The 13830-nt window shown below is 44.9% G+C and overlaps 1 protein-coding gene across 1 annotated transcript in view; it reads right to left on the minus strand.

Moving 5' to 3' along the window:
* Positions 1 to 1923: 1923 nt before the first annotated feature.
* crb2a (crumbs cell polarity complex component 2a) overlaps positions 1924 to 13830 on the minus strand; it is a 24503-nt gene continuing 12596 nt past the window's right edge. Inside the window, exons 3-13 of the mRNA XM_034547195.1 lie at positions 13733 to 13830; positions 12548 to 12687; positions 11852 to 12022; positions 11658 to 11771; positions 9619 to 10572; positions 7821 to 8395; positions 6550 to 6715; positions 5030 to 5900; positions 4107 to 4223; positions 2782 to 2908; positions 1924 to 2145 (exon numbers count right to left, since the gene is read on the minus strand). The exon at positions 13733 to 13830 is cut by the window's right edge and continues 98 nt beyond it. Coding sequence (XP_034403086.1) covers positions 1924 to 2145; positions 2782 to 2908; positions 4107 to 4223; positions 5030 to 5900; positions 6550 to 6715; positions 7821 to 8395; positions 9619 to 10572; positions 11658 to 11771; positions 11852 to 12022; positions 12548 to 12687; positions 13733 to 13830 — 3555 coding nt within the window. The remainder of the gene's footprint in view (positions 2146 to 2781; positions 2909 to 4106; positions 4224 to 5029; positions 5901 to 6549; positions 6716 to 7820; positions 8396 to 9618; positions 10573 to 11657; positions 11772 to 11851; positions 12023 to 12547; positions 12688 to 13732) is intronic.

Raw genomic sequence — 13830 nt, forward strand, 5'->3', positions numbered from 1 at the left:
GCCATCTTGGTTTTATTTATTTTTAAACCCAAAGTGACCTCATTTGGACGAGGGGAGCTGGGTACCGTTAGCTTATGGCTAGCATTCTGCTGGTAGGCATTAAACCAAAGCCAATTGAGGTCCATGAACCAGGTCAGACCAGGACCCTGGACCAGTTGGAGACCACCTGGCTGAGTGTAACATGTTTTAGTTTCCTCTCACAGTCCAAACAAATGCATGCTGGGTAACTTTCTCAGATCTTTGAATGTGTTCGTCTGTATGTGACAAGCAACCTCGAGCCCAATGCATGCTGGGAAAGACTCGGAACACATTTATTGCATGTTTATAATACGTTGGGAACATCCTGGATCTTGTACATAAAAAAACATCTAAATCTTTACTAAATAATGACATGTTTGTTTAAAAAAACAACTATTACATCACATTACAGTGTTTCATGTTCTAGTACTTCTTTATTCCTTTTTTATTTCTTATTTCGGTGCAATATTTCAACCGTGTACCCTAAAAACGTGGTTTACGTGAGAACCTTCATCAACGTGTGAATGGGTTTTACAAGACCGACATGAGCAGACCCCCTTTGTGCACGTGAGGCGCTAACAGTTAACACGCAGATTAAACATATAAATATACAAACTGTACAGTCCCCTCGTTGTGGAGTAAACTGGAACCTTCGCCCCTAAAATGTTAAATAAAATGTGTTTTTGTACCCATTTTTCCCGCTCTTCAGTTTTACAGTTAAAATAACGTTTTGCATATCAATTACTCACCCTGTGTTGAATAGAAAAGTAAATATGGGGGGCATAACTAAATGGAAACGTACATTTACAAACTCTCAGTTCAGAGTCTCGTGTATCCAGTGGCCCGAGCACGTGAATCGGGACCATTGAAGCACGTTGGCGAGCTCCAGACCGTTGATGTGTTTGAACGTTGAGGTTTTGAGCGAAGACGAGCAGCTGTGGTTTCTTCTCATTCCGCTGAAGTACATCCTTCTGGAGCTTTTGGGCAAGTTGTTGCGACAGAACTCCACAGAGTCTCGGTGCCGTAGCCCAGGACCTCAGAGGAATGTCCATGTTTAGTCAGTGAGGGGGACCAGACGGGGCCGGCAGCCTCGTCCTGCTGCCCGCCAACTGAACTGCGTGGGCCGTCCTCCATCCTGAGGGCCGTTTGATAGGATGGGAAAGCTTTCAGTACGTCGTGAAAGCGTGGTTGTCGTCATAAAATGACGTACGTTTAGCGGAGCTGGGTTACGTGAATATCAGGGCTTCGTGGGGTTAAACAGCTGGTGGCGATGGTTCTCCAATTGGATCCACTGCAGAAGAACGCTACAAAGTGATGATGATTAAAAGAGCTTGGGGTCGGAGCTCACACGAGAACCACGCAGTGGTCACCACTAAGACCCACACTACAAGTACAACTGGACATATAAATGGTTTCCTTTGATCTGTCACAAAGGTCACAGCGTCTCGTGGCCAATAGAGGCTCCGCTGGGCTGGAAGCTGCTAACGGCATCGACTCCCAGTGCTTTGTGTTCATGAAACCAGTAGCACCACAGGGGAGAAGACTGTGTGTGTGTGTGTGTGTGTGTGTGTGTGTGTGTGTGTGTGTGTGTGTGTGTGTGTGTGTGTGCGCGCGCGTGCGTGCGTGTGTGTGTGCGAGTGAGTTTGTGCGCGTGTGTACGTGTGTGTGCGAATGTGCGTGTGTGTGTGTGTGTGTGCGTGTCCTCTAGTCTACTTCGGCCTGCCAGTAGAAGGAATACAGTACAAGGATTTGGGGCTGTTGTGACACAGAGCGCATCTGGTGGATCAATACCTGGTCCCCTCCACAAGGGGGCGGTGTCTCACAACACGCCCTTCAGTGTTTCACAGCGAGTCCCAACCGAGCAAACCCGCCTGCGGCACCCGGCTCCGCCCTCACGCTCTGGGGTCAGATGAGTCTTTCCTCCGGCGGGACTTTGAGCATGCTGTCCATCTCCAGCCGCGCCCCGGCCACCTCCTGGGTGCTGGGGCTGTACGCGCCCTCCGACTGCCGCTTCTTCCTCGCCGTTAGCGCCACGAAGGTCAAGCCGATGATCAGGGTCAGCACGCAGAAGCAGAGCAGCGGGATGGCCACCACCAGCCAGGGGATCGCTTGTTTGTGGGCTTGTTTCTGTGGAGGAGAGAGAGAGGGGTTCTCAAATATAATATTTAGATATCTGAGAACAGAAGCCACATGGATGTGGAAAGATTCATAGATTCATAGAAGCAAATGAACTGCGTTTTATAATGTCATAATCAGTGGAAAATACGTGAGTTAATTGTTCCGTTTGGATGTTCGTTGTTGCTAAGCAACAAGTGAGAAACGGACATCCTTTGACCTGCATGTACAACACTCTAGAGTCGGCTTTGGACTTGTTGGTGTCTTAACTTATGTTTATTATTATATGTGTCTGTTTTCCAACGTAGGTTTATTTAGTTTTTAGGTTCAACTGCAACAAAACTTTAGGAAAAGATCCACGGTTTGAGTTAAAATAGCATATTTGTTACGTAACATCTGATAGTTAATTATGTAGGTTATGTAAGAAAAGTATGTTAAGTAAATCAATATTGTCTTGATTCTGCACGGGACTCAAACAGCGGCCTCCTGGGTGCAAGTCCAGTGTGTGTTGGACCCCTTCAACCTTCCCACCAAGTGACCTTTATAGGGCCTCGAACAAGGGATGTGTTTATATTGGCGTTAGCTTGAAGGCCGAGGGGCGCCGTGTGTTGTGTAAAACCACAGAAGAAGAAGGTGTAACAAACATACGTTGGTGTCGCAGGTCGGCCCGCTGTAGCCGGGCGGACATTCACACACAAACATGTTGAACCGGTCCAAACAGGAGCCGCCGTTCCGACACGGGTTCGACTCGCACTCATCGATCTCCGACTCACACCTGAGACAGAGAACACACAACAAAGATATTCATCAAGTCAAGAGGTCAAGAGGTCATCCGTATGAAAAACACATGTTAATGGAGGTAAATGGAACAGCAACATGTCCAGCTAGAAGTTTTTGTTCTTTTTATATACTTTGGGTAAATAAAGTGGAGGCACTACAGGTGAATATGGTAAACAAATAAATAATGATTACGTTCATTAAGACAATTATTTTATGTTTAAAGTGAGCCATTATCTTGTTAATTGTGTGCTGATTCAAAGTTACCTTTATATTGGATTATATTATTGGATATTAGGTTTCATTTGGTTGACATATTCAAGTCTCAGGTTTTTACTGGATATATCTTCAAATCACCCAATAAATCAGAAAATACTGTCAACGGCCCAAAAAATACAAATGTTCTTCATGTTTTATTAATAAATGTTGTATAAATCAGGTTATGAATGCCATGTGAACAAACCCCTCTGTAGAAACCTTTGTATTATAGAGAGGAGTGAAACTGGAACTGTAAGAGCTGCCAATGGAAAACTTCTTTAGACTCTAAATGTATGGAATATCATAATCCATCTCTTTAAAAGGCAGTATTCTCAAATTTATGGCCTTTAAAGAGATGGATTATGATATTCCATACATTTTGATCACGCCACAGGCGAATAGGGTAAACATGTAAATAATAGACATAACCATGAAACTTCACCAGCTGATAACTGTATTTTTGCTTTTCAGAAATGTTATGTTGAAATATGCAAATGAGGTTTTATTATTTATTTAATCTGGTGAATTTAAGAGAAATCTACAGACGTAAACAGACAAAGTAGTAAAATAAACACCTAAATGTGTATTTTGGGCTATTTTCTTTTCACTAGTCTGACTGGTTATTATTTGTATTCAGACATAGATGACAGTTATGTTCCTGGCAGCTTCTTTTAGCAGGACTGCTGACACAGCATTTAGTGGTAAAGTGTAAATGATGGAGTGTGAAGGAAGAAGACTGATGTTGACCTTTATATATTATATTATATATTAATGAGCTCAACGTGGGCCCTGAAGCTGTTGACCTGGTTACTGGTTACACAAAGTCACTTTTCATTGTATTACGTTCATACCCCATAATACATTTGGCACTGTATGTTTATAAATGTCGACGTTTTCTGAACACAACAAAGAGTAACATCTATGAAAGGTGAGCTCACCTGCTGCCTGTAAAACCAGGCATACATGTGCAGTTGGCTCCCCACAGCCCGTCATCGCAGACTCCATCGTTGTCACACTGGACATCTTCACCACACTGTATCGGAGGGTAGTCCCACCTGGAGGAGAAGGTGAGTAACTTTGCTTCAATGATGCTCGAGCTACAGATACAGGTCTCACGACATCATATCACCACAACGCTGACTTCTCTTCACGGCTGCTAGTTTTAGATTAGATTTTAAGATTTCACTCGTCACTTTTAGAGCACGTCTGGGTCTGGCCACAAAACATAGGGAGGAAATGTTGAATGCTGAGGAGGTGAGGCTCGCAGAATCAGTAATCGCTCTTAAATCACAGCTTAAAACCCATTTATAGAGACTGTCGTCGCTTTAATACTTTATTTTATTAGTTATGTTATTATCTTATTATGGGCTGCATGGTGGTACAGTGGCTAGCACTGTCACCTCACAGCAAGAGGAGCCTGGATTCGATGCCGGGCGGTTCCTTCTGTGTGGAGTTTGCATGTTCTCCTCGCGTGGGTTCCCTCTGGGTTCTCCGGGTTCCACCCACAGTCCAAAGACATGCTGCAGGTTAACTGGACTGCCCGTATTGTGAGTGTGAGTGTGAATGGTTCTCTGTCTCTACATGAGCTCTGAGATAAACTTCACTCAATGTTAGATGAGATCGGCTCCAGCAATCCTAAATATATAAATGTATTTATTTTATGTTATTTCTTAGTTCAATTTCCTCATTTCAATTGGTTTAATCGTTTCATCTGTTGTACAGTTTTATCAGGGTTTAACTCTGGCTTTAGCTTGTCCTGCTTTGTTGAGCTTCCAGCTTTTCTAAACTCTGTTTTTAAAGATGCTATAAAAATAAAGTTGTTATTCTTATTATTACACCACTTCCTGTTGAGTGTACTTACTGGCAGCGAGGGCCACTGTGGCCCTTGGGGCACGTACAGGTGTACATGTTGGGTCCGTCGTGACAGGTGCCTCCGTGTTCACAGGCGTGACGCTCACACTCGTCAAGGTCCTCGTCGCAGAGCTCGCCGGCGTATCCGGGGTGGCAGCGGCACTCGAAACCAGCCAAGTAGTCCTTACAGCTCCCGTGGACGCAGGGCTGAGGCGCACAGTCATCGGTGTCCGTCTCGCACAGCTCTCCCTCCCAACCCGAGTCACAGACGCAGCCCAATTTGTTAAAGAGGTCCTCACAAGTGGCCCCGTTGACACAAGGATCTGAGTCACACACCGGGGCACTGGTGCAACCCAAATGGATCTTTGGCTTTCCAGCTGGGTGGAACTGAGACGGCTGCGGGGCTTTATAGTCGTACACAAAAGGAAGGTAGACTCCGCCCACCCTCACCGCCCCAAAGCAGCCGGTGAAGCTCTCTGCGATGGCCAACGTGGCCCCCTTCTCGTTGAGGAAGCGGAGGCTTCCCGTGCGCTGCGGCGCGCTGCTGGCGTCCGTGATTCCGTCCACGGTGATGACCCAGGGAGAGGCTTTGCGCTCCTTCCCGGCCATGGAGATGTTTACGCGGTGCCAGCCCCCGTCGGCCACTCTGCGAACTCCCGTGAAGGCCAGCGCCTCAACGCTGTTGCCAATGTGGATCTCCACCCGGACCGACGAGTCCAGCAGAGCCACCATCAGCAGGTCCGAGCCCCGGGAGGCCCTCAGGAGCACGGCGTTCTCTGACCGGGTCCGCAGCTCCATGTATATGCTCGAGACGGGCTCAGCCAGGGAGCCTCCAGCGCTGTAGTGCACAGGGTTGTTCTCAAACGTGGCGTTGCTCACACCTAAAGGTCAATGTGGAGAACACGGTTTTAGTATTCACCTTCTTTTTTCTTTTTCTTTTACTTTCAGGTCAAGAGGAGAGATGTTTTTGGAACCCTTGGTGACATTTAGCTTATCAAATACAAGTTATGTTTATGACTGACTGTGTGGGATGAGGTGAACTACAGAAGCTGAAACTGGTAAGAAGAACCAGAAGGTTGGCATCCTTAGAGGTAGTGTACTTTTAAGAGGAAGTGATGAGAGAAACCACCACTTAATCTAAAACAAGGGTATGTAAAAATGAAATATCATAAACAATCTCACTATTCATTATTTGCAGATCTGTGTTTAAAATGTAACTAAGTGTATAATGGCAAATCCCAGTTGTTAGTAATATACTGTATATTCCTTGGAAGTCAGCATTTGAAAATCAAACATTCAGCCCTAAATCATACAATATGTCCAATGCACTCCTTATACATTATTACTTCTAAAAACTAGTATTTGCATGCTGCTTGTATATTACAAATAAGAAATCTCCCTGAATGAATTAGATCAGGCAAAGTACTTCAAAGAGTTGGATGGAATGTACTGTACACATACTGGTTGCTGAAAGAATATGACCAATATCTGACTAGAGCCACAGTTATTAAGTGATTGGTGTGTTCTTACATTCATATCCATCAGGCAGGTCCACACAGTGGCTGCCATGGACACAAGGATCACTAATGCACCACACACGTGTCTCGCAGGTCTTCCCGGTGTATTGCGGCGAACACGAACACAAGAAGTCGTTGAACGTGACGCTGCATTCTCCTCCATTGAGACACGGCTTCATCTGAAGAGGCAAACATTGAGATCTAATGTAACCCAGACAGCGAATCACCTTCAGAGCAGGGTTGAAACGGAAAACGCTTCAAACGGTTAGCTAACGCATGTAATGACAGGGATCCACAACTTTTACAGGTCCATTCTGTGTCCCTAAAAACCTATGCGTTGACACGGTGGTGGAGGACCTTGTATTTGGGAGGAGGTGGAGTACAGTGTTAAGTCAGTTTGAGCACTTGGCACATTAGCATATTAGCATTAGTTCACATCAGCTGGTGCTACCAGTTGACTACAGTAGCATCATCCATCACAGCTGTTATGTATCTCCAGCTCTTCTGATTTGAATCAACTGAGTCCGTTTCAGATGTTATTTGAATGTAGCTGCCAGCGATGGAGGATTTACAGCCATTTAGCCACCAGTTGGGTTCAGACTTCATTTATCCTTTGAGGCCAAGTGAGAGTAATCACCGGCGTCCCTGTTGCCATGCAACAAATCAGCATCATGTGCCAAGTTTTGAGGGAAACACATTTTCTCCCATATTACAGTAGCAGTTTTAAAAATGGGGTTAACGTTGTAAATTGAAACAAATCCAAACAAAATTGCTTCAGAATTACTTGGTTATACAGGCAACACAAATTGATTTGTTCGCTTTAGGGAAACAGCATTGTTTTGCTTAAAGTAAGTGCTTTTGTTACGTTATTTAAGATACGTGTATGAATAAGAATTAGTCAACGTTGACTTTTGTCTTAACTTAAACAGCGGTCTCTGGGTTGAAAGTCCTGTGATTGTTTGACCCATCCATCCTCTCTACTTCCATGGATTAGGAATAGAAACAGATTTGCGATGGTTCAAAGATAAACGTAAAGAAGAAGAAGAAAGGCAAAACATATGGGAACATAATGTAGACCAGCTGCCTCATCACTTTGTTCTGCGTCATAATAGTAAGCAGAACTGAAGGGAAGTAAAGCCAGGGTCCTAATAACTAGGACCCAGGGTCCTAATAACTAGGACCCAGGGTCCTAATAACTAGGACCCACCCAGGGTCCTAATAACTAGGACCCTGGCCCACACTAGTTATTGTTAGTACTTTGTAAGGAACAGAACTATTTCCTACCTTGCAAGTATCATCGCTGACGCAGGCCTGCTGCACATTTTCAGCATCACTTGGGAGATACGCTCCCTCCTGGTCCGAGTTGTTCCAGGCATCCACGTCTAGGTGCACCGAGTCCAAGCGAAGGTCCTGCAGGCAACCTTTGTAATGCCCCCCCCACGCGTTGGAGTCCCAGTCTTCTGGGAGTCCCCCTACGTAAGCCTGATCCCCACTGTTGACAGTCACTTCAGGGATCTCTCCGATCCCGTAGCGAAGGCCCGCATGCTCAAAGATCACCTGTCTGTGGTGGACCTCCACCTGCAGAAGCTGCTTCTCGCCGGTGGTCACAAATATGGGTGCTGTTAGTGAGGCGCTGTTAGGCAGAGAGCTGACAAAAACCCTCCCCATGCCCAGGTAGACGGAGAAGTAGACCTCTCCGCCCTCTTCCTCGGTGGGTCTCCTCAGCTGGAACAGCAGCCCGTCTGGCTTCAACGACGTCAGGAAGAAGGACACGCTGAAGTTGCTCTCGTGGCTCCTGCCGACATCGTAGACACTGAAGCTCACCGTGTCCTCGTGGCTGTATGTCCAGGACGGGAACTCTGACAGTAGAGATTTGAAAGTTTGGATTACTCACCAAAAAAAAGACTATAATAATGAATAATATAACTCCAGTATCAGGCATGGCCCTGCAATGTATCAGACCTATGAAAATCAATTCTTCACTTGAGTAAACCGTGGTGCAGCTAACTGCATTTTGTGCTGTTTTTCGGATCAGGTGATGAGCCAGTAGGAGCTGTCATCTCTAACAAAGTGCATACATTCACACTGTCAAGTTATACGAATAACTAACAATGTAAAGTAATCGATCATCAAAGTAGAGATTCTTTGCAACAGTTCATGTCAAGTTTCAGTCATAAGGGATTTCTGTCAAATAACAAAGAATGAAAGTTGAATTAAACGTACATTTTCCTTGGCCAAGATCCCTCACTGGCTTCCCATCTACAAACAACAGCCCTTTATGATTGACGGGGAACCAGACCCAGTCTGAAGCTCAATCAGAGTGGCGACAGGTTGTACCTCCTTAACCCTGTATCTTGGCTTTAATTGTCAAAGAGGAGGTCAACTGTTACTCAAACAAATAATTAAGCTCATTGCGTTTGTGAAATGGTGGAATATCACTAAGTACATTTAGCCAAGCACTGTACCTAAGCAACATTTTGAGGTACTTTATGCTTCTACATTTCAAGGGCAAACACTGTACTTTTTATTTAACAGCTGTAGTCACTGCTTACTTTGTCAATTAAATAATCTGCACACCCAAAATGTACTTGTCATGTAACTTCCGTCATTACACAACGCCACCTCTGAAGTTCTTTTAACTCAACCCAGTCTTTCCCTAAACCAAGTACTCTTGTTGCCTAAAAACGTTATGGGCTTACGTAGAATATTTGTAAGAAAAGACCATTGTATGAGGAAATATTGGGATGGGCTTTAAGATCTGAAATAAACTACCAAGAAATATAATAACTAAATATAATTTGCTCTAACTTGACTAGCTACAACATTAATGCTCCTGCTTTATTGCATTAGTAAAAAACAATAATACATTATAAAAGAATATAACAGTAACCAGGTCCACTCTCTATAGTACGCACTCTGTCTTTTAATACAACATTTCTCTCATAATACTTTGACTGAAGTAATATTTTGAATTCCTTATAACACAGTGGATTTGCTTCATTTCGTGAGGTAAATGACACCTGTTATGAATGGTTTGTCAAAAGCTTTTGAAAAGGAACCTGCTGGTGGTAGAAGTGCTCACCTTCAGAGCACCTCTCGCTATGGAAGGGCCGGTAGCAGTCACACTGGTAGTTGGTCCACAGGTCCACACAGCGTCCGTGTCCATGGCACGGGTCCGGCTTACACCAATCCGTCTTACTGCATCCCAGCTCATGGCCTCGGTCCTTTGGAAGTGTTTGCGGTAGGATAGGATTAGAGTCGATCATCAGGTCTTCCATACATCCGATGAAGCCTGCACCGCTTGCAGAGAACTCTAAAAGCTCCTCCGGTGCTCCGCCTACATACATGTGAGTGAACGCTTCTGAGGGCTGGAAGGGTGGGTCATCCGCACCGCCATCTGTAACTCTGCATCCGTCCCGGTCGCAGCCACGGCCTTTCAGAATCAGAACCAGGCCTTCCTTATCTACGAACACGTGAGCGTCCCGCCAGTCTCCATCGCTAACTAAACCAGGGAATGTAACATCCAGTTCAGACTCCTCAGACAAGGCTTTTGCGCGAAGACCTCTGTTCACGATCTCCAAGATGAGGTGGTTGTCCGCGTCCCCTCTGTAGAAGAGCAACATGTCGGGCAGAGTGGTCCGGAAGCGCAGCTGCACCCCAATACCGCGGTGAACGCGGTGCTCGACCTCCCTCCGTGTCCTTTCTTCGAGCACAACCTCGATGTGAATGAATCCAGGAGTGGAGAAGGAGAAGGTCGTCCTCGTGGAGCACTGCTCATCGTAGAAGCCGTGAGGGCACAGGCAGGTGTGACCCTGTTCGCCGCCCTCCAGCCATGGGTGGCAGGTGGCTCCGTTCTGGCATTCGTGGTCCACACAGCCGTAGAGTTTCACGTCGCAGTGATCGCCTCCCCAGGGGAGTTCGCCGGGCTCCGCCTCGGGACAGTGGCAAGTGTAGGAGGCCCTGCCATCCTCACACCAGCCGCCGTTCTGGCAGGGCTGGCTCTCACACTCGTCAACGTCCACCTCACACAGCTCACCTACAGGGAGACCACTCTGAGGTTACACATGGTGGTACAGGGCCATGCGGTCAGGGAGGCAGAGCCTCACCTGCCATCATGAACAGTAAAAAACAATTAACGATGAAATTAAATAAATATTTATATTTCTCTACTGATCTGTGCTATGAATGTCATTTCTGTATGATACCAATCATTTTTAGAATAGAAATCGCTGAATGTGCGCATGTCCTGTTCAAACCGAGAGGAGGTGAGGTGAGGCAGCGACGAGCTGTGCATCACCTCAGATTGCGCAATCTCTCACAAACTGGGTTGAGCGCCTTTTGCTTTCTCATTGTTTGTCACCACTGTAATATTTGTAGAGCTTTTATTATACATGCTTTCTTTCCATAGAATAGGTAGTGTATTTATTATGTGTCCTTTCTTTCCATAGAATAGGTAGATTCCTGTATGTTTGTTGTTGGTTTTGTTGGTATCTTTCCCCGTCTGTACTTGAAACTTCTTTACTTGCTGCCCATCTTGACCAGAACTAGCTGGCAGAAGAGATATTTTATCTAGATTAGAACTTTCTGGTTAGAGAAAGGATATGCTATAATTAGCAAAAATTGCTCAAGGCGTTACGGAGATATAACACAAGAATGTGTCGAACCTGAGGTCAACGTGACCTTGACCTGTGACCTCCAAACTCTAACAGTTCATCCTTGAGTCCAGGTGGATGTTTGTACCAAATCTTAAGAAATTAGCTGAAGGCATTCCTGAGATATCTCCTTGTATGTACGTCCGGACCATCTGGCCCAGGCATAATAAAATGGTTTGTAGCTCAGGTATTACATCGAGCCATCCGGTAATTGTGATTGTAATTTTGATTCCCGGCTCATTCGCAATCCATACTAGTATTGAGAAGTGTTGAGTTTGCCATCATCGGGCTCACTATTGCTATTTTGATTGCTTCATTTCTATTTGTTGGGCCTGTTTTAGTGTAATGTCCAGTTTAGTTTAGAAAATGTTATGTGTTGACTTACAGTATGTTGAGACAACATACAAACGGATACAAAGCCTACATTTTATGTTTTTTAATTGAACAGGAGATTGTGGTCGAGACTCACCTAGAAATCCTCCAGAGCATGTACAGGTGTAGCCGTTGATCTTATCCTCACAAGTGCCTCCATTCTGGCAGGGTTCGGACTCACATTCGTCAATGTTGACGGAGCAGTTCTCGCCTGTAATGTCAAAGAAATGATGATGAATCAAAGGACATAATTGATGATACGGCTGATTTGTTTTCTTTAGCTTTGCAGACCTGCAAACCCCGGCTGACACTGGCAGATGTATCCCACTGCATCCGCAAAGCTGAGCTCCCAGTCGAGCTCCCAGTGAGACGGATCCGAACGCTCAAAGCACTCCCCGCTGTTCTCACAGGGCTGCTCGGCACACTCGTCGATATCGATCTCGCAGTTCGGTCCTTCGTAACCTCGAGAAGACAAAGCAGAGAATGTTGTATTCACACTGAACACAGGAACACAAAGGAAGTGTTCCACATGTGTCTCCGTAGTAACAAACTTTGAGGAGTTTCCAAGTTTGGACGCGTTACCTAGAACCCAAAGGAACCTTTGAACCCCACTTACATTGGAGAAGCATATTAAGGATATCATAAAAGTAGCTTTCTTTTATCTCTCTTTCTGACAGAATTTGAGAATCTCAACTCTTTTGAGAGACTGAATGAATAACTCTTATTATTTAGAGCTGTTACATTATGCTGTTTTGTTTTTAGACATGCTAGCTAGCATATTGACAAGGTCAGCTGGTCTAAAATATTTAATTAACTACTATTGTCATGGAATGTTCTCCAACATTCATGGTTCCTCTGACTAACAATTTAATTGTAGTTCAGTGAAAATCACCAGCTAAAGTGTTCCAGGCTCAGATTTACAAGGACAGTGGGCTCAGGCCTTGTGTTGGTAGAGGAACGTTTGATGTGCAGCGTGTCGCTCGGTACCTGGCCAGCACAGGCAAGTGTATTCGTTGACTCCCTCTAAACACGAGGCACCATGCTGACAGGGATCAGAGGCACACTCGGGAATGTCCACTTCACAGTAGTCCCCCTGGAATCCTGTATCACTGCAGTCACATTCATAGCTGCAAGAGACACAAGTGAGCAGGAAATAAATGTCAATGAGCAACAACCGAACAGGAAACCCCCATGGGGATTTCTCACAGCAGTACTGGGACCGCTGTGTCTTCGGTCCCTACTGATATGCAGGCTTTTGTCGTTCCACTAACAAAAATGGCAATAAATTATAAACCCAAACTCCAGTCTTTTAAATCGACATCTATTGATCCACATCTTCCAAGTCTGTAATAGAAACAGCAAAACACTTCACAGACTCACATTTTTCCCTACTGGGAACCAAAAGCACATGAGACATACATTTAAGTGAGAAATGAAACACCCTGAAAGAGTCCCTTTGAGATAACTCATTCATGATCAAATGAAAATAGCTTTTTGTCTTCAGATTACAGCATTATTGAGTTGTGACCTTAATAGGAGCCCAGTCGGGTTTTCTCAAACATTGCGAAGGTTTGCATACCCATATTAAACAGAGTGTAACTCCTCTTCCATAAGTACTATTTGAATAATGTTAGTTATAATAAAAAGGAAACATTTGTGAGAATACTTCAGATTTGTAAATATCACCCTTTATGTTACTGGTTAAGATTAAATGAAGATGGCACACAGCATAAATTAAAAGGTACGCCTTGTAAAAAGCAGTTATTATTATGATTATCTCTTTGGAATGATGCAGCTGAAAGGTTTAAACTTGGTCAAAATCATAGCACAATATAGGAACAGTATCTCTGCAAAGTTTGACTTTAGTAGTAGTGAGGTCATAGTAGTGTAGTAGTGAGGTGTGAGGTGTGAGGTCACAGTAGTGTAGTTGTGAATATTGAGGTCACAGTAGTGTAGTTGTGAATAGTGAGGTCACAGTAGTGTAGTTGTGAATATTGAGGTCACAGTAGTGTAGTTGTGAATATTGAGGTCACAGTAGTGTAGTTGTGAATATTGAGGTCACAGTAGTGTAGTTGTGAATAGTATTTATTTTTCAGAAAAACGGATGCATAAGCTCCCCAGTTAACACAGCCTATCCCTGCTGTAGCGCATTCAGCTCGTTGCTCGGCCCACCTGTTCACCATGTCGTGGCAGACGGCTCCGTTCCGGCAGGGCTCGCTGGCGCACTCGTCCACGTCGATCTCGCAGTCGACGCCATCGAACCCGGGCAG

This window comes from Cyclopterus lumpus, chromosome 12 (assembly GCF_009769545.1).
Source record: "Cyclopterus lumpus isolate fCycLum1 chromosome 12, fCycLum1.pri, whole genome shotgun sequence".
Lineage (NCBI taxonomy): Eukaryota > Metazoa > Chordata > Actinopteri > Perciformes > Cyclopteridae > Cyclopterus > Cyclopterus lumpus.